This window comes from Scleropages formosus, chromosome 23 (assembly GCF_900964775.1).
Source record: "Scleropages formosus chromosome 23, fSclFor1.1, whole genome shotgun sequence".
Taxonomy (NCBI): domain Eukaryota; kingdom Metazoa; phylum Chordata; class Actinopteri; order Osteoglossiformes; family Osteoglossidae; genus Scleropages; species Scleropages formosus.
In genome coordinates, this window is record NC_041828.1 from 19,519,168 (window position 1) to 19,539,570 (window position 20,403).

Genomic DNA, 20,403 nt, shown 5'->3' on the forward strand with positions numbered 1-20,403 from the left:
TCCCCGGTGACTCGGAGGCCGTCATTGGCTGAAGCTCGCCGAGACGCTCGAGCCCACGATGTCTCCTGTCTTTGTTATTGTAGGGCTCCGGAGGGGCGGTGTGGGGCGCGCGCCGGGATGCGAGCGGACGGACTGACACGCTGCTATCGACTGACATCGACACGGAGAGATACCGACAGACAAGCCGCGCGGAGGGACCAAGAGCTGAGGCCGCTGATGCTCGTTCCCCAGCACTGGTGGTGTGAGTAGCGCCGGCAGTTTACAGTTTACCGCCGCACTAGTTGAGCTGTTGGTGCCTGAGCTGAAATAGAGAGAGAGAGAGAGAGAGAGAGCGAGAGAGAGAGAGAGAGAGAGAGACCCGCTTCGGTCCCTGAGCGCCCGGTACCGGTTCGGCGACAGAATAGTGACGGTTCGGAGCGACATCCTCGTCGAGGTGATTTCAGCGAATGGAGCAGAAAGGTGGAGAAATGACCTTCGCAGTGACACGACACTCACCGGACAGTTCAACAGTAATTACCACAACACTGGGTAGTTTAATTACAATTACTATACAATTACTGTACAGTACAGTTTGTGTATCACTAAACAATTCAGCTGCAGCAATTACTGGACAGTTCAAAGACTGTAATTACTACATCCCTGCGCAGTTTAATTACAGTAATTATTCCTCAGTTTCATTACAGTTACTGTATAACTTAAACTGGGCTGTTCAATTAAAGTAATTACAGAACAGTTCAACTACAGTACTTATGACATCACTGGGCAGTTTGATTACAGTTATTACTCCTCAGTTTCATTGCAGTTACTGTATAACTGGGCAGTGCAATTAAAGTAATTACGGGACAATTCAACTACAGTAATTACCAGAGAGTTGAACTACAGTAGTTATGACATCACTGGGCAGTTTAATTACAATTACTGTAGAATTACTATACACTGTTTCACCACACAGTTCAGCTGCAGCACTTACTGGACTGTTAAATTACTGTAATTACTACATCTCTGGGCAGTTCAGTTACAGTAATTACTCCTCAATTTCATTACAGTTACTATATCTATACTATATAAGGGAGAGTTGGTAGTGTAGTGGTTAGCGCTACTGCCTTTGGATCTAGAGGTTGTAGGTTTGATCCCCACTTTTGGCTGCAGTACCCATGAGTAAGGTACTTATCCTTAATTGCTCCAGTAATATTATCCAGCTGTATGAATGGGTAAATACTTGTAACCTTAGCACTGTAAGTTGCTTTGGAGAAAAGCATCAGCTAAATTAATAAATGCAAATATCACTGGGCAATTTAATTGAAGTAATTACAGGAAAGTTCAACTACAGTAATTATGACATCACTGGGCAGTTTAATTACAATTACTGTACAGTTTCTGTATCACTAGACAGTTCAACTGCAGCAATTACTGAGTAGTTCAGTTACTGTAATTACTACATTCCTGGGCAGTTTAATTACAGCAATTACTCCTCAGTTTCATTATAGTTACAGTATCACTGGGCAGTTCAGTTATCACAATTGCTGGGCATTTTTACTGCAATAATACTACACCACTGGGCATTTTAATTACAAGATTACTGGATGGTTCAGATACATTAATAACTAATGGACTGTTTTAATTATTACTGCATCACTGGACAATTCAGTTGCATTAAGCACTGGACTTTTTAATAACAGTAATTGCTACATCACTGGAAAGTTTGCAGATATTGTGACTATACAGTTAAAAGAAAATAATTACTACATTTCTGGACAGTTTAGAATTATTACTATACTGCTGGGTGGGTTAATTATAGTACAAAATCACTAATCACAGCATATTAAATAATTACTATATTAACGAATAGTTATGATTACTACATTACTGAACATTCCATGTGATGGGCTCGCACCCTACACACACCTTATACTTCCAAGATAGGCTCCTGACCACTATTACCCTAAACTTGACAAGCATTTAGTAATAATGGATGTATAGATGAATGATTGAGTGTTTTACATACATACATTTTCAGAACCGCTTGTCCCATACAGGGTCACGGGGAACCGGAGCCAACCCGGTAACACAGGGCGTAAGGCCGGAGGGGGAAGGGACACACCCAGGACGGGACGCCAGTCCGTCGCAAGGCACCCCAAGCAGGACTCGAACCCCAGACCCACTGGAGAGCTGGACCCAGTCCAACCCACTGCGCCCCCCAATTGAGTGTTTTACTTCCAATAAATATACTACATTAATAAATGTTTAGCTTATAATTACTACACTAGTGAACACTCAACAGGGGCGTGGTGCCGCAGCCGGCTTGGCCAGGTCCTGCTTGCTGGCAGGTCTGGGGTTCGAGTCCTGCTTGGGGTGCCCTGTGACGGACTGGCATCCCGTCCTGGGTGTGTCCCCTCCCCCTCCAGCCTTACGCCCCATGTTGCCCGGTTAGGTTCCGGCTCTCCGCGACCCCATATGGGGCAAGTGGTTTCAGATGATGTGATGTGTGTGAACACTCATTCGACTGGTGTCTGTTTTCCACTTAAGGCAGTAAAGAGTGTTTCTCCCTTTAACAGTATTGTGGGAACAGTTGTATCAGAGTTATTCATTACTGAACATTTCACACATAACAAGTAGCACATTGCACACACACTGGCTGAAGCCACTTGTCCCAAGCAGGGTCGCGGCAAGCCAGAGCCTAATCCTGCAACACAGGGCACAAAGCCGGAGGGGGAGGGGACACACCCAGGATGGGATGGCAGTCCGTCACAAGACACCCCAAGCGGGACTCGAACCTCAGACCCACCAATGAGCAGGACCCAGCCAAGCCCGCTGCGCCACTGTACCCCCGTAGTACCACATCAGTGAACGATTATAATGAACATCATGGTAACTGAATTGCTGAACATGGCCCCCCCCGGTGGTGCCTGACTCATCGTGGGGCAATAACATATGAACATATGAACGGGAACATGTATCGGTCCTTTAATGAGTCTGCCACGTGGGACTCTCCTGTCCTGGTCCTACCTGTCCGTATCTTTTCCACCATAACTCTAGACTCTTCCAGACCTGTTTACTCATAACTATTCCCTCCAACCCCCCCTACACACATTGGGGGCCCCAGGGTCTATAACTCCATGGGTCATGTAGAATCTGGCCTCTGTTTGCAGTGTATTTCCTCCTGTTTTCCTAAAACACGGTTTTAATGACTCAGTGGCCCTACGTGTGTGTGTTTGTGTTTGTGTGTGTGTGTGTGTGTTGGCCGGATATAGACAGATGTGCTGCTCAGGGTCTCCTGTGCCTGATTCAGAATTCTGTGCGATGCATGTTCTGGAAAAGAGTAACCCTTATTACAGGGCAACTGAACATATGAGGATAGACTGAATGTATCCCTGACACTTTATCTCAAAATACACATCAGATCAGTCCTATAATGTTTACCACATATTCTTTCTTTGTGTAATAATAGTAATAACACAGAAAATACGGCAAAACATTATCCCACGTTTAAAGAGGTGCACAGTGTTGTCCTGGGTGTAAAGATGCACGGTAAAACTCGACTCTGTGCATGTTAATTTTCCGTATTTCTAATTGTGATTTCATTGCTTAGAGGCTGTTTTGTTCCGGAATATTACGCACTTTTTACCAGTTTGTACTGCTGGATGTTCATATTGGAGCCACACACTGGGATCAGGGCCCTTTTTGGGGTGAAAGACTATGTTAGAAGCATGTGCTCCTAACCACTAAGGTACCAGGTTTCCATAGCAATTTGATTGGGGAAAAAAAAGCAATACATTTTTGATTGGAGAATGTGAGCACCAAAATATCAATCTGTACCCATAGCTTTTTTTAGTGAGTGTGTGTTTGTGCGTGGGTGTCTTCCCAGCTGAGCATCAATCCCCCGCACCTCGTTTTGCAGAGGAATGTCGGTCAACCCGCCCAGCAGCAATGACGCGTGCCTCAGCATCGTCCACAGCCTGATGTGCCACCGGCAGGGTGGCGAGAACGAGGGCTTTGCCAAGCGGGCCATCGAGAGCCTCGTCAAGAAGCTGAAGGAGAAGAAGGATGAGCTGGATTCCCTGATCACAGCCATCACCACCAACGGGGTTCACCCCAGCAAGTGCGTCACCATTCAGAGGACGCTGGATGGGCGGCTGCAGGTGGGCCGGCGACCCGGAGGCCAGCAGAGCGAGATGGGCTGAAACGCAGACACAGAACAACACATCACACTACACACTCGCTGACTGAAGTAGGAATACGCTCCTCTCCCGAAATCCGGTCGTTCGCGAATCCGGTCCGAGATTATTAATACCACCATTCGGTCTCCGCTGCCATTTATGCCATCTTCCTGGTCCATTCCGGGACCGAAACCGAGAACACGGCCCTGACACACACTGATTTACACTGATTTACACTTACATTTGCTTTTTGAGTGGCAAAAGTGCATTTCACCGACAGCCAGCATCTTATCGATGCAGCGTCACAGCGTCATTGAGTCGCTGCTTCCCTGATGGTTCATGCATCAAGCCGTCCCCTGACATCCGCCACCTGCCAACACCGTGCACCACATTTCTTCACGGGCGTGATGGCAACACGCGTGGAAGCACAGGCCTACTGTTCCTCCGAATGCTGCCGCAGAGCGGCACCTTTCCGAGCCCGCGACGAAACACAGGCTTCAGTTAGTTCGGTTAGCGACCCCTGCCCTCAGAGCTCAACTCCATGGCCTCTTGACCTTTTCGGTGACACCGCACCTGAGTGAGTGACTGGCTGTTGTTTAATTTACCGTATTTACCTTGCTGTAACACAGAAGTATGAAAAACATGACATGAAGAGCTCCGCAGAGATTTTATTCAGGATGCGTACGTAATGTGCAGAATGTGGGGGGAATCACAAGGGCAGGAGAGGGAGAGAGCGGTTCTCCTTCCATCCCCCAGATAGGAGAGGGAGAGAGAATGAGCGTGGGTTGTCGGAGAGACAGGAAGGGGGCGGGGCTCCATTAAGCCTGCCTTTCAGTATGTGAATTTAGTCATCTTTGTTGTTGTTTTCGCATGTGGTCTCTTTCGATATGTACCGACCTGCAACGCTGTAACACCGACTGTGTAAATCAGAGTCACATTAATGAACGCAGGTCCTTAACTAGTATTACACCTTAAAGGTACACTGATTGGGAGTCTTTTGGAAGCACCGAATAATATCTGTTCTGCGGCTCGTTCCGTACGTACGCTTGAACCCTTGACGGTGGTAAATGAGCGTACGCCGGCGTGGGAAAACGAGAAAGTTCATCTGTGTGGTCCATTCCCTGTTTGCGTGGCTGACTTTGAACCTCTTCGTAATCCCGGGATTAACGGGTCGCTTCTAGCTCGCCCTGCAGGATAGCTGCTGTTTCTGGCTCCTCGCCGGTCGGAAGTTGGAACGAGATGAGTTTCAGAGTAGGACACACTCAGCACTGCAAGTTGAACACACACTTCCGCGCGCAGGGTATTGTTATTTACCCAGGAGCACGTTTGAGCTGCCGGAAAGTGTTTGGTCTCCTGAAATCTGGTTGGTATCCAGGGATGTGTCCTGTATCACAACATAAACTGGTGAAAATACAGAATCATGGTGTTAGACAGCTAGGGTTAGGTTTGGAACATTAGGGTTAGGGGTAAGAGTTAGATGGTTAGGAGTGTTTTGTGCTGTTTCCTCATCTATTCTTTTTCTTTTGTTCTCCTTTCTGCTTGTATCAAAGTTGAATTTGATGCCATGTTTGTGATCGCTGGTGCTTTCAATCCATATTTTGGGGAGTGCGCTTATGGTTAGAGAGTTAGCTTTAGGGTTAGGATGGGTTAGGGTTAGGAGTTAGGGTTAGGGGTTAGGGTTAGGATAGGGTTAGGTTTAGGATCGGGTTAGGGTTAGGGTTAGGATGGGGTGAGGGTTAGGGATTAGGGTTAGGGTTTGGATGGGATTAGGGTTAGCGGTTAAGGTTAGGATAAGATTAGACCCTCCATCCTTCCTCCTGATGTGCCCCCTACCCCTTACAATCACCACCTCTGCTTTCCTAAAGCCCTCACCAACATCATCCATTCCCAGGTGGCCGGCCGGAAAGGCTTTCCCCACGTGATCTACGCCCGACTCTGGCGGTGGCCCGACCTGCATAAAAACGAACTGAAGCACGTCAAGTTCTGCCAGTTCGCCTTCGACCTCAAGTGCGACAGCGTCTGTGTGAACCCCTACCACTACGAGCGAGTCGTCTCACCTGGCATTGGTGCGTCTGGCCTTCGGCTCGCTATCTAGGGCCAGGCGACGGGATGCAGTCACAGGGCTGATGCGGAAGCCTCATCACACACCAGCGTACATGGAACCGAGGACCTTCACACACACACACCAGTCTGTTACAAACTTGCATGACTAGGTTATGTATGCAGCTGTTATTTACGCGCGCACACACGCATAAAGGCACAGACAAAACACAGATCACTACAGCCAGTTATGTATGAAAGCTGAGATCATCACTGTTTTCATGCTTCTTGTAGAGTTAATGTTTCTGGAATGTTCTGAAGTACTTCTAATTTTCAGTTTCTGAAACAGTGCAGAGCAATGCAGTGATTGCGGTTTCCCTCTTATGTACAACAGACACTGAGTTAGTGTAAGGAACTTTCGTTTTCATTTCCGTTTATTCATTGAGCAGAGTCTTTTCAACTTGTATATTCACTGTAAAGTAAGTATTTGGCCGCAGACAGTTTCTGCAGCGCTGGTGACAGACACATACACTGCGGATGCTCTGTCGCCATGACAACCTGCCTGTGTACTGAAAGAGAGATGTGTGTCTTTTGTTGTTGGTAAATATAATTAGACTATGCTGGCACATCTCAGGGCTCTATGTTGCCGTCTCCGAGCGCCTTGCTGTCTGGGTGGTGCACGGATCCCTGGGTCCATCCGGCTCTCACGATGCTCTCGGTGCCTTGGTGGCCCGGGTGGTCAGCTCTGCCCCTTGAGGTTTATGCTCAACCCGAGCACTTAATTGCTGTGTTGGAATAATTAATTTGGTTGCTTTGTCGAAGTGTTTAGGTCAAATCACCTGGTGTGTCCCGTGTCAGAATTTCCAGTGTGGAGGACCTGGTTTGGTCCACCCCAGTCTATGGTCATGGACCGTGTGCCACGTGCACAGGTTGTGCTCTGCTGTATGAAGTTACGCTGTAGGTTCACAGTGGACCGCACCACCTGTTGAGACCTGTTGAGACCGGCCCAGATGTCTTGCACTTTCTTCTTTCGCTGTCCTGGCTTCTGAAGACTGTTGGGCAGAGGTGTTTAAAAGCCCCACGGTGTAAAGGCTCATGGTGATTTTTTCTGGAGTCGGCTAACCTTTACTGTTTATATCCCCGTGCTCCGCTGTGGTCCTCCCTCCCCCTGAAGTCGGCCTCAGCCTCCAGAACACAGGTAGGTCTCTCATCTTATTTGGAATTTGTCTTGCGGGTAATGTCAGAAATGATGATAAATGAATCAATTAATTAATTGCTTGATAAACTAGTCAATCAGTCTATTTATTTATTTATTTATTTATTTATGCCAGGTCCTCCATACCATAAATAATACACACACACACACACATTTTCAGAACCGCTTGTCCCATACGGGGTCACGGGGAACCGGAGCCTACCCGGTAACACAGGGCGTAAGGCCGGAGGGGGAGGGGACACACCCAGGACGGGACGCCAGTCCGTCGCAAGGCACCCCAAGCGGGACTCGAACCCCAGACCCACCAGAGAGCAGGACTGCAGCCCAACCCACTGCGCCACCGCGCCCCACCATAAATAATAATGAATTAAAAAAATGATTTTTGTTACTCATCTGCACCTGTGTACACAGCCTAGACGGATGGCAGGTGTGTGTGTGCTGGTTACAGGTGGGACTCCACCAGGACAGGCAGAAAGTCATATGTGAGACACGCTGTCGGAGATGGAGCTGCACTCGCAGACTCATTTCTCTCCAACTTTGTGAAGCAGTAACGTATTAATATATCTGTCTATCCCGATTTTAATGACCACTTGTCCTGATCTGGGTCGTGGTGATCCAGAGCCTATCCTGGAAGTATTGGGCGCAAGGCTGAGGGGAGTACATCCTTGGTGGGATGTCAGGGCATCGCAGGGTAGCTCCCCCAATACACACACACACACACACACACACACACACACTTACTCACCGATTCACAGACTAAGGGCAATTTAGCATCAACAGTTCACCTGAACTACTTGTCTTCGAATTGTGGGAGGAAACCAGAACACCTGGAGGAAAGTAATAATACATAATTTGTTCAATGAAATACATTTTGCCTCTGTATTACCGTTTTATTATTATTTTAACAGGAATAATGTGCAAAATGAATGAAAATTTATTTTAAAAAAAAATTAAAATGAATGACCTTCACAGTGTCTACACCTACAGGTCTTCTGTTTTCGAGCTCATTCCCTCTCTTTCCGTAACTGAAAAGGTTAAGGAGAAGAAATATTTTAATATTTGTCTTTCCAGATGCTGAGTATCTCCTAGTTAAGTTAATGTTTGTCTGCCTTTCTGACTTGTACGTGCAGGAAGTTGGAATTGTGTGTCGAAATTAATTTCCAGAGGGGCTAACATTTTAATACATAGGACTGGTGCTCAATTTCTACGTCCGTCAGACTGCGGTGACGATGCGACCGACCTCCCTGTAACAGGCCCCTCCGGCAGGTTGATCAAAGAGGAGTTCATCCACGACTGCGTTCAGACGGACGCCGCACCGGGAATGCCCCCCCAGCCTGACCATCATCTGCCTCCTCCCGAGCACTTTGGCCAGCCTCTTCCACCACTGCAGCTGCCCCCGGAGCCCCCCCACGCTCCCCCGTCAGGGTCGCTGTACCCGAGCATGCCCCTTTCCCCCCCAGGTAGGTGGTGCTTAATACCAGAGCCCACCTGGTGCACCAGGATGCTGCGGTTCATCTTTCGGCTGCTGCGGTAGCTCCTCTGAAGATCATCCTTCTCTCTCACCCATCCCCACCCCCCTGCATCATTTCTTCTTTTACTTACATTTGCATCCTTCATATTGCTCTATATCCCTGTTTTCTTATGGTGATTCATGCCGGGGCCCCTTGGGTGGAACCTATTTGTTACCAGTTACTGTGTTTTACACCGCTGCTGTTCTGCACCTCCTCCTTGTGCTTTCATCTTTCCTTTCAGTAATGATCCCAATTGCTGGATGTCCTTTACCATGTGTCCCTTTGCTCTCCTTTGATCTGCATCCTATTGTCCTCTCTGTTATACCTCCTCAGCCTCCAGTTCCATGCTGCCCATGCAGGGGGGACACAGAGAGGGCCTTCTGCAGGTTGCTCCCCTCCACGGCCCTGTGATAGCCCCCACGCCGCCCCCCTCCACGCCCACTCTCGGACCCCACCAGCCTGTGCCCACTCCGAACAGTTACGGCTCCTCCAAACAAGTACACACTCAGAGCGCTTACCACGGTGAGTACCGCGGTACGGACTGCTGCGGTGGTACCATGCCCGCGTGAGTGTGCTTCCTTCCGCCTCACTGTGTATCTGTTCCCTTCAACACCTTCAGCCACCTGGACGGGAAACAGCACAGCCTCCTACACCCCCGTTGCTCCCCATCAAAATGGGCGGGGCCACCAGCAGCCTCCTCTTCACCGTCCCTCCCATTACTGTACGTATGTCAATCACAGCTCACCAGCCAATCAGGTGCTCTCTACCGTACCCATGACCTCCATTAATTACCATATTGCCCCAGAAAAATAACCCAGCTGTATAAGTAGAGTAAATAATTGTAAGTTGCTCAATACTGTAAGTTGCTTTGGAGAAAAGTGTCATATAAATGAATTAATGTAAATGTTGTTAAAATCTAAATTAAAATTAAAAGGTAAAGGGGCTAAGAGGTTGGCCATTAACCTGGTGGAAATCTTACTTGATTTATGTAATCTAGTTATGTAGATGTTTCTGTTTGGAGGGTTGGACTGGTTTTCTGATGTGACCTGTATCTGCGTGCGCTGCTGCTGTGGGTCAAGTGTGTTTTCCTTGTGTGAATCTCGACTTATCTGCGTCCACTCAGGGTCCCAGCATCACAACTCTTCCTCCTTCCCAGCTGTCTCAAGCCATCCAGGTCAGTGCAAACACCGTGGTCAAGTGGAAACTCTCATAGTCCGTTACACGTCTTCTTCGCTCACTCGTACCGCACGCAGCACAGTTCCACTGCATGTGTACCTCTTGAGTGTTTTCCCTACACTCCAGCTAGAATGCTGTGCTCCTCCACCCCTGGCTGCTGGCGTATCCCTCTCACAAGTGGTCCGAAATCTAAAGCCCATCAGTTCTCAGTCTTAACCCCAAAGTGGTGTAATGAACTCCCTCTGTCCCTCAGAGCTGCTGAATCCCATCCAGCATTCAAGAAGGGTCTCAAAACTCATCTCTGTCGAACTCATTTCCCTCCCGAGCTCCTCAAACCTTCGTAAGTTAGTGCTTCACCACCTGCTATTTCTTACCTACCTGTCGGTAGGTGTCAATCCTGTTTATATGTCACTTCTGTAGGTTGATAGTGGAATATATGCGATATGACTATGGCGTGTCACATAAACAAGCTGTGCTTCAATCGTCATGTGTTTGTACCTAATCCTTCTGTTTTCTTTAGCCTAAACTGTGTGTTGCTTTGGACGGCAGCATCTGCCAATTGCATCAGTGTTCATATACGGTCATTCATTCATTCATAACCTCTTGTCCTAAAGTATGGGTGCAGTGGACTCAAGTCTATCCTGGAAGCATTGAGTACAACAACAGGATGCCAGCCCATTTCAGGACAATCACGCACATTTGTCGTGTCGCTTTAACATACACACACTCACGGTAGTCGAGAGTCACTAGTTCCCTCAGGCACATGTGCACATGTCTTTGGTCAGTGTGAGGAAACCAGCTGGTGGAAAGCCACGCGACCATGGGGGATCATGCAAACTCTGCTCAGACTGAGCTGGATTCGAACCCGCGTCCGAATGCACTAACTAGGAGCCGTAAAGCACCGGCGTTTCCCGCTGCACCACCGTGCCACACCCTTAATGGAATTATGTGTGGAATAAATGATGATAACACCACGTCACTTCACATTTCCGCACCCCTCAGGTCCAGAGTTCTGGTGCTCCATCTCCTATTTCGAGATGGACGTGCAGGTGGGGGAGATGTTCAAGGTGCCTGCCAGCTGTCCGATTGTGACGGTGGATGGATATGTGGACCCCTCTGGTGGTGACCGCTTCTGCCTGGGCCAGCTTAGCAACGTGCACCGCACAGACGCCAGTGAGAGGGCCAGGTGTGCGGGGGGGTGCCGGCCGCCGCGTGCTGCTGTGCTCTGGGTAGCGAGGTGTCAAACAATGTATCTGCTGGTGTGTCACAGGTGTGCTGAAGGCTGTGTGTGTACGTCTGTGTGCGTCTGTGCTGTGTTTCTGTGCGTACGGGTGTATAAATTTACATTTATTTATTTGGCAGACGCTTTTCTCCAAAGCGACTTCCAATGAACTCTGTGTAGTGTTATCAGCCCAAACACCTTATTCACCACCGTGACTTACACTGCTAGATACACTACTTACAATGGGTCACTCATCCATACATCAGCGGAACACACTCTCGTTGTCATTCACACACTATGCCAATACATGTACCTGTACCTATACGTGTGCCTTACTGCCTTTGTGTTTGTCTCGGTGTCTCTAGGTGGGTTTACGGTCAGTCCTGGTGGTCTTAAGTCACATGTTGCTTCTCTACCCTTGTGCCCCCCCCAACAGGTTGCACATTGGGAAGGGAGTGCAGCTGGAGTGTCGCGGAGAAGGGGACGTATGGATGCGCTGCCTGAGTGATCACGCCGTCTTCGTGCAGAGCTACTACCTGGACCGAGAGGCAGGACGCGCTCCTGGGGACGCTGTCCACAAGATCTACCCCGGAGCCTACATCAAGGTCAGGGAGAGATGGAAGGGGCAGGAGGGTGCTGTAGAACATGGCACATGAGGGGGAGGAGGCGTCAATAACAGTAACACGCAGTGTGTTACTGAGCTGGACGTTAACAGAGCTGGACAAGTTGCTGTCTGTGTTCGCTTAGATCATTTGACTTTGACCTGAAGAGGTCAATGATTCATTGAAAGGCTTAGAGAGTCATGTTATTGGATGGGAAAGTGAGGAGAAGGGATTTGACTAGCCCTCATGTGCTCGTGAGTTGACACCGGGGTGGAACTTTGTATGTGGGCAGAGGAGAGAGGGTTAAAAGGCAGTAAATTGATAGAATAGAATGCCCAGAATATGATGAGGGGGGTCATCGTCCCATCAGCGAAAGAACATCCCCTCCATCCTGAAGTTCCACACCCCACGCCGCTGGCCGCTATAGGGCCTGATCTTTTCCGGCGTTCCAGGTTCTGTGGCATTTTCAATATTGAGGCACAATAAGCGTTGAAAAAGTGGTTTGATGCCATTCTGGAGAGTTTCACCACGTTACCCCACCACACAGCTACACTGCATCTCCTCACCATCTTTCATAGCCCCTTGACCCCTTATGAGAAACAGTGACCATCCAGTCGTCTTTTACAGCCAGTTCCGGCAAATGGAATTTACCAGCCACAGTGGTGCTTCCTTCTGGAATCTTCCACAGCAGACATACAGTACAGTATGTACCCAAGTAAAGGAAAAGGGGTACCTGTAATATATAGTGGACTAAAACAATAAAAGACAGAGATGGGTGCATGTAGCAAGCAATATGATGAAGAATAAATAAAATGAATCACAATAGTGTAATAAAGAGTAAAGAATGGTAGAAGTGAAGGAATAAGGACAGTCCTACAGTGCGGTCGTGTCAACCTAACCCCGTGGTCGTCCACCCCGTGCAGGTGTTTGACCTACGCCAGTGTCACAGGCAGATGCAGCAGCAGGCAGCTACGGCGCAGGCAGCGGCGGCGGCTCAGGCGGCGGCCGTGGCGGGGAACATCCCTGGGCCGGGCAGCGTGGGAGGCATCGCCCCGGCGCTCAGTGAGTAGGACCGTCTCCTACAGCAAGGCCTGTGGCCGTGCATCTCCAGTCGTCGCTCTCTGGGTCCCATGACATCTTCCCCCTCAACCTCTGCTCTCCTTCTTCATCCCCGGGAAATGGGGGTGTCCACTACGAATGACAGTGAAAACTAAAGCAAAGATGGGAGAACTATATAGTAAATAGTTATAGTTCTTGTAACGAGGCGGGCGCGTTTCAGCAGCATGTCGTCATCAGCGTCAACGAACAGTTAAAATTTTTTTGGTCACCAATTTTGCAGACTATATCGGTTAAATTCTTAGACCTGAATTATTTTGTTAAAAATGTGCTGATTTGGAGGGGGGTGCGGTGGCGCAGTGGGTTGGACCACAGTCCTGCTCTCCGGTGGGTCTGGGGTTCGAGTCCTGCTTGGGGTGCCTTGCGATGGACTGGCGTCCCGTCCTGGGTGTGTCCCCTCCCCCTCTGGCCTTACACCCTGAGTTGCCGGGTTGGGCTCCGGTTCCCCATGACCCCGTATGGGACAAGCGGTTCAGAAAATGTGTGTGTGTGCTGATTTGGTAAAAAGAATCTGGTATAATTTAATAAGTCATGTTATTATAATAATATTCATCAAATTTAATAATATCACACACACACACATTTTCAGAACCGCTTGTCCCATACAGGGTCACGGGGAACCGGAGCCTACCCGGCAACACAGGGCGTAAGGCCGGAGGGGGAGGGGACACACCCAGGACGGGACGCCAGTCCGTCGCAAGGCACCCCAAGCGGGACTCGAACCCCAGACCCACTAGAGAGCAGGACTGTGGTCCAACCCACTGCGCCACCGCACCCCTCTTCCTTAATAATATCAACACTGTATAATTTATTTATATATAATATATTTTATCTATACATATATATATATATATACATGAAAATAAAATAATTAAAATAAAATGAATTGGGGCCTGGGGGCAAGGTGGTGCAGTGGGTTGGACTGGGTCCTGCTCTCTGGTGGGTCTGGGGTTCGAGTCCCACTTGGGGTGCCTTGCGATGGAGTGGTGTCCCATCCTGGGTGTGTCCCCTCCCCCTCACGCTCTGTGTCTCCGGGTTAGGCTCAGGCTCCGGCTCCCCGTGACCCTGTATGGGACAAGCAGTGTGTGTGTGTGTGTGTGTGTGTGTGTGTGTGTAATGGGGCCTGGTGCCTGGTGCCTTTGGATCCCAAGGTTCCTGGTTCAAATCTCTCCTACCCTTGAGCAAGGTACTTATCCTAAATTGCTCCAGTAAAATTATCCAGCTGTATAAATGGGTAAATAGTTGTAAATAGCTTAATGCTGTACGTTGCTTTGGAGAAAAGTTCCAGTTACATGAGCAAATGGAAATAACTGAAATGTTTTTTCGCAGTACCACAGTATTGTACAGCAGCCAGCCGTAGAACTTATTTACCCTGCCACATATTAAGGGGTAAACTAAAAGCAAGTGTGGTAAAGAAAGGCAAAAGATATAGAACCACAGCTTACTGAGACTCACCTTGGACAGTTGGCATTGATGAGGGATATAAAGACTGCTGTGCTGTGTTCTCAGACCCGTTTTGATCCCACGTATTGATCAAACGGACGAAAAGTGTCTTGGTTATGACATCATTGAGCTTTGAGGTGTATAATGAAAAGCAGTGCTGTCACCGCGCCGAACCAGCATCTCCGCTTCTGTATGCGGACTCTGTGATCTCCAGGCACTTTGTGATGGTAAAACGGTTTTCCCTCACATTATTCCAACCAGCAAAGCAGGGGAAATGAGCACATCGTCCCACCGGATGGACAAATAAGAAATACGACCCCTTGCAGACTACAGATGTTGTCGTATATCTGAGGACAGCTGCTCTTATGCGACCAACATCTGTAGTCAGAAATGATGTTATAAGATTGATGGTACGGCCGTTCTAAGTCCAGGTCATTGTAAGTCACATGCTGTCAGTCCATCTTCAATTTTCCGGACTATACAGGGAAGCAGGTGTCTGGATATGGCCAAACTCTGGAAAATCGACAGAGTACACACACACACACATTTTCAGAACCGCTTGTCCCAGACGGGGTCACGGGGAACCGGAGCCTACCCGGCAACACAGGGCGTAAGGCCGGAGGGGGAGGGGACACACCCAGGACGGGACGCCAGTCCGTCACAAGGTACCCCAAGCGGGACTCGAACCCCAGACCCACCGGACAGCAGGACTGCGGCCCAACCCCCTGCGCCACCGCACCCCCAAATAATATCAAAATAGTTTAAAACATTATTTTATAGTCATGGACCGCTTAATGATGTTTCGCTTGACTGATCGCATATACGACTGTGGTCCCATAATATTATAATGGAATGAAAAGTTATGGACTAGCGACGTCGTAACGTTACGTGTTCGTGGTGGTGCTGCTGTAAACAAACCTACTGCGCCGCCAGTCATATAAAAGTATAGCACATGTGTAAGAGACGAGGCAGGAGACGAGAGGTGCAGTTGCCCGTTGATGAAAGCTTTTATTTGCCCTTAGAGCGGGGAGAAGGAAGGGGATGGAAAAGGGGGACCAGGGAACAGGTAGGATGAGGTCTCGTGCGGGTCGGGGGGCTGGGAGAGTCGGGTCGGTCGGGACGTGGGCGTCATCCTGGGATCGGGTTCGAGCTCGGGTTTGTCTCTGTCTCGTTCTCCTTCTCGGTCTCTTCTCTCTACTGCTGGGCACCGGGGAAGAACTAAGGAGCATAATTAGCCCCAGCTGTGGCTGCTTTGCCCCCGTCTCCGCCCCCTCCCCGGGCAGCCTCGGTGTGCTACAACATACAATTATGTACAGTACATAATACTTGATAATGAACACCTATGTTACTGGTTTATGTATTTATTATACACACACACCTCCTGAACCGCTTGTCCCATACGGGGTCGCGGGGAACCGGAGCCTACCTGGCATCACGTAAGGCCAGAGGGGGAGGGGACACACCCAGGACGGGACGCCGGTCCGCCGCAAGGCACCTCAAGTGGGACTCGAACCCTAGACCCACCAGAGAGCAGGACCCAGTCCAACCCACTGCGCCGCCGTGCCCCCGTGCCCCCGCGCCCCCTTGTATTTATTATGCTGTACTTTTTATCGTTAATTTAGAGTGTACTCTTTCTACTTCTAAAAAAGTTTACTGTAAAACAGTACGCTGTGTTACGCCAGCGGCAGCGTCGTAAATCTTGTGTTTACCACGTCTCTTGCGCTGAGGCTATACCGTCTCGGTTCGCATACTGTAAGTACACTCTACGATGTTCGCGCAACAACGAAATCGCCTAACGACACGCTTCTCAGAACGTATCCCAGGTGTTAAGCAACGAACGTCCGTGCAATATTGTGGACGTTTTCTTTAAAAAAAACGCTAAAAATTACTTAAATATTTTTATTTTGCCTTACGCTTAAAAACAAGTTTTTTTTCAATATTTATGATTTTTCTGTTCATTTTTTTAAAAATACTTTTGCGACAGTCCGTAAAGGTTGAAATCCATAAAATGAAAGTCTGCTGAATCAATGAGCGACTGTCTGACGTACATTGAGGACGTCCTCTATTTCTGGGCCGTGGTTTCAGCTCCATTCCTTTTCTCACTGTCTTTTACCAGTCTGACGTGGCCTTTTGTCACCCAGGTCTGTCAGTGGCGGCGGGGATCGGGGTGGATGACCTGCGGCGGCTCTGCATCCTGCGGCTCAGTTTCGTCAAGGGCTGGGGGCCAGACTACCCTCGGCGGAGCATCAAGCACACGCCTTGCTGGGTGGAGGTGCACCTGCACCGGGCGCTGCAGTTGCTGGACCAGGTGCTGCACACCATGCCCCTGGGGGACGCCAGCCCCACCAACTGAAGCTGGACAGCAGTTGGGGCCAGCTGTGTGTCGTAGGCGTGCTCTCTAGCGCCTCCTCGTCCCCGTGCCCTGTCACTGCAAGGCTACATTCCACTCTGCTCAGCCCCCACGCGACAGTCGCACCCTACCAGAATAACGTCAGCACCTACATGTGCCCATACCACGGGTCAATATTCGAACAGAGCCATGTGCTCGCTCACACATTGACTGCCCCCTCCCTGCCAGGGACAGACATTTAACATTTAAAATTAATCAGGGAACCAAACCAGAAATTAAGGACCAAACTGTGTCAACATTCATTCATTCATTCATAAATTCATTATCGGTATGCAGGGTTCTGGTAGTCTGGAGCCTATCATGGAAGCATAGGGCAAGAGGCAGGGTACCCTCTAGGTGGGGCATCAGCCCAGGCAATTTAGTACAGGTAATTTAGAACCATCTATTTATGTTCATGTCTTTGGACTGTGGGAGGAAACCAGAGCATCCAGAGGAGAACATGAGGAAAACAAGTGAACTGTGTCTGAGCTGGATTCAAACCCACATCCAGATGCGAGACATAAGACGCGTGAGCTACCTGCTTCGCCGCTGCGTCAGCGCACTGTGATAAAACAATTTAGTCCGTCACGAGCCGCAGATCACAGCGTCCGCCGCTCCTCCTCGTTTCCGCACATAGTCATTCTCAGGACAGGAGGAGTGAGCTATACATGGCTTTGTGGAGAAACCGGAACCGAACCCTGTGATAATGCTGGCCCAGTGCGACCAGGGACAAGAGCAAACATGAGCCACACATTGATACCTGTTCTATTTGCGCGTTCCCCCACACGTGTCGTGTGCACGCGTGTCTTGCCCCACACCTGAATGTGCAAGGGGAGGGCGGGCGTAGCCCTCATGCGTTTGTCTCTCCTACCAAAAACTGAGTTCCTACCAAAACTCCGGGCTGATGTCAGTGACCTGCAGTGGCGCGCTGTGCGCCGTGCCGCTGCCAAATAATTTCTCCCACCAAACCGCGGTACCTCAAACGGTCAAGAGTCGCCACTGTGTCAGCCAGAACCTGAGCATCCCGACTCTGTCCCGTCCTCGGTGTTCCTCCCCGTTCGGCCCGTCCGGAAACCTCCTAGTCCTGCTCCACGCAGTTAATCTCAGTTCTTCGGTTCTTTCCTTCACTTCTTCGTGTAGAAGCGCTGCACCAGGGTTCCCCTGGAGGAGGAGGAGGCTGGAGGTGCAGGAGTGCCGGAAGGTGCGAGCTCCCTGTCCTCGCACCGAGGGATAGAGGCTGTGGACGACCGGCCAAAGGGTTATTTCCTCGTTTCAGTCACGCATTTTTGTGCCTTTTCCACGTAGCTATTAAAAAATATCACTTGGTTCTCTGATTCCAATATGTCTGGTGACCAAAAACTCCTTACCAAGCTTTAAATGTTCTTTATTCCTTACCCACTGCCAGCGCGAGTGTCAGCACGAACCAGTGCCCCAGAAGGAAGAGGTTATAGGAGTCACGTGAGTCATATGGGTTGGCTTTGGATACAGAAGATTAATCAGTCAGTGATCAGATGATTTTCCTACGTAAAACTAGGCGCGAGTGGGAAAGGCTCTCGCTAATGTTAACTCCATCACGAAAGCTTCATGGTAAAATTTCCCCACCCTTGTCTTCCCCCTGTGTTAATCCTTTTAGAGATGTCACGTTGGCTTCTAATTCCCGCAAAAATGCTCATGCAAACAGGTGGAAAGCAGTGGTGGGAACTGGAGGTGGACCATAGTGAATATAGATCGACAGCCATTGGTGGGAATCATGAAGGCGGGCAACAGGTGTGTAAAGAAGCGTACGCCTCTAAAGTGAGGGTCACAGTGGTCCAGAGTCTATCCTGGAAGCACAGGGATCTGGGCCAGGCAGGGGGCATCCCAGATGGGACACTAGTCCGTTACAAGAAAACCGACAGTTCAGTCACCGGTTCACCTGTCTTTGGACTGTGGAAGGAAGCACATGAACATGAGAAGAACAGACCAACACCCAATGACACAGTGCAGGTGCTTCAAGAGATCGGCTGTACCCGCTGTGCCACCATGCCACCTAACACTCAGTACTGGGGTTTATCTTGCCTTATCGTCAACGAGATATTTAATTTTGGTCTGGGGTAAGACCGTAGTAAATAAGACAAACATGGCGATACACGCTGACAATGAACCAGGTCTTTCACTCTCGTCGCTGGAAGCAGGCTGGTAAAAATGAACTGTAGTTTTTTCGCTCTGCCGTTACATTCAAATATTTTATTTCAGCCATTGTCTGTAAGGAGCTCTTCGAAAATATTAGAGGGATGACACCGTGATCAGATCGAGTTCTTACACCCGCACTGGGTGACGGATCATACCTGTGTGGATGAATACAAAGGGAATGAGGCTGTTCCCCCACCTGCTGCCCATGTGCTCAGTAAAAAGCAGTGTAACAGTACGATGAGGATGTGTTAAAATGCAGTACTGCTGTAGTAGGAGAAGAGTAAAGATGCTTGATACTGCGGTACTATGGTGATGGTGATGTTTTTCTAGAAGAATCTCTGCCTTATAGACCCGTGGGATACGCACTGGAACCAGGCTGAAAGAGCGTGCATGGATGATGACCAGGAGAACACTGAATATAATGCTCAATCCCTATAGAGTACAGTGCACTGTAAAGGTCATCGCTATACTACGGTAAAGCCATCATCTGTTTATCATGACCAGTAATGGAAGTGTGTGTCTGGGGTCAAGTGCTTGAAAGCTGTTCATGCTGCATCCAGTGCTCTTCTGTGTTATGTTGAAGAATAAATGTTGTGCTGTGTGGTATTGACATGAATGAATGTGAACCCTGTAATGTCCATACCGGCTGGGTTCTGCCTTTTATACGTCATCGACGATGTACAAATACCACTATGAGACAACACCTGAGAGCAAAACGAAAATTAAAAAAAAATGACAAGTTAACATCACTAGACAGTTATTTTCGTGAAAAGTTCATGTGAAGTAAAAACTAATTCAGTACTGGAGTAAAACTGGCCAGGACACTTGCTCGGTTGTTTCAACTCACCCTGCATGGCTTCGTTCAAGTATAATTACATGTTTTACCATTATGTGCCTGGTAATTTCCTGAGTCATGTAAATCACTCTAGTAGACATATATTCATTTTTTATGCGTTCAGTGGATTGGTTAAGACTATAAACCACCAACTTCTAAGTCACCCCTATAACCCAGTAAACTGGGTTATGTTTTGTCTTAATTACCCCAGTACTGGTTACTGTTCACCCTGCATTTTAGAGGGTAAAATAAGCTGATTCCTCCTAAATAAAAGTGAATACAGACTTTAGTCTTTTTTTTTCTTAATTAGGTCAATATATTCAGGTTGGTTGGTGTCATTATTTGCTGACGATTTTATTACTTATATTAAAATGCTGTTTTTAACTTAACATGTAAAATTGACACCCAAATTACACACCAAAGTGACTAAATGCATTTGCAGGCATCTTAATATTGATGGTAAAGTTGTTATTGGGATACTGCTGCGTGTTTCGTGCACTTGTTTAATGTTTTCAGTCACACGT

General features: G+C 48.6%; 1 protein-coding gene across 2 annotated transcripts; it reads left to right on the plus strand.

Moving 5' to 3' along the window:
* The first annotated feature begins 52 nt into the window (after positions 1–52).
* Positions 53–19,755, plus strand: LOC108942527 (mothers against decapentaplegic homolog 4-like). Of its 2 annotated transcripts, XM_018765936.2 has the most exons (13): positions 53–241; positions 3,899–4,139; positions 6,049–6,223; positions 7,372–7,395; positions 8,667–8,873; positions 9,258–9,446; positions 9,544–9,645; positions 10,048–10,098; positions 10,354–10,440; positions 11,103–11,286; positions 11,759–11,927; positions 12,848–12,986; positions 16,625–19,755. In XM_018765936.2, the coding sequence occupies exons 2-13, from the start codon at positions 3,903–3,905 to the stop codon at positions 16,834–16,836; spliced, it is 1,776 nt and encodes a 591-aa protein (XP_018621452.2). In that variant the 5' UTR covers positions 53–241; positions 3,899–3,902; the 3' UTR covers positions 16,837–19,755. The 2 variants fall into 2 exon arrangements, with proteins under 2 accessions (XP_018621452.2, XP_029104357.1); XM_029248524.1 differs by lacking the exon at positions 10,354–10,440.
* Positions 19,756–20,403: the final 648 nt, after the last annotated feature.

What these genes read in the sequence shown, in the direction of transcription:
- LOC108942527 (XM_018765936.2), top strand. Translation starts at nt 3,903, where the DNA reads ATGTCGGTCAACCCGCCCAGCAGCAATGACGCGTGCCTCAGCATCGTC. An exon ending in AGTCGTCTCACCTGGCATTG is followed by an intron (nt 6,224 to 7,371) that starts GTGCGTCTGGCC and finishes CTCCCCCTGAAG; the next exon opens with TCGGCCTCAGCCTCCAGAAC. An exon ending in AGCTGTCTCAAGCCATCCAG is followed by an intron (nt 10,099 to 10,353) that starts GTCAGTGCAAAC and finishes TCTGTCCCTCAG; the next exon opens with AGCTGCTGAATCCCATCCAG.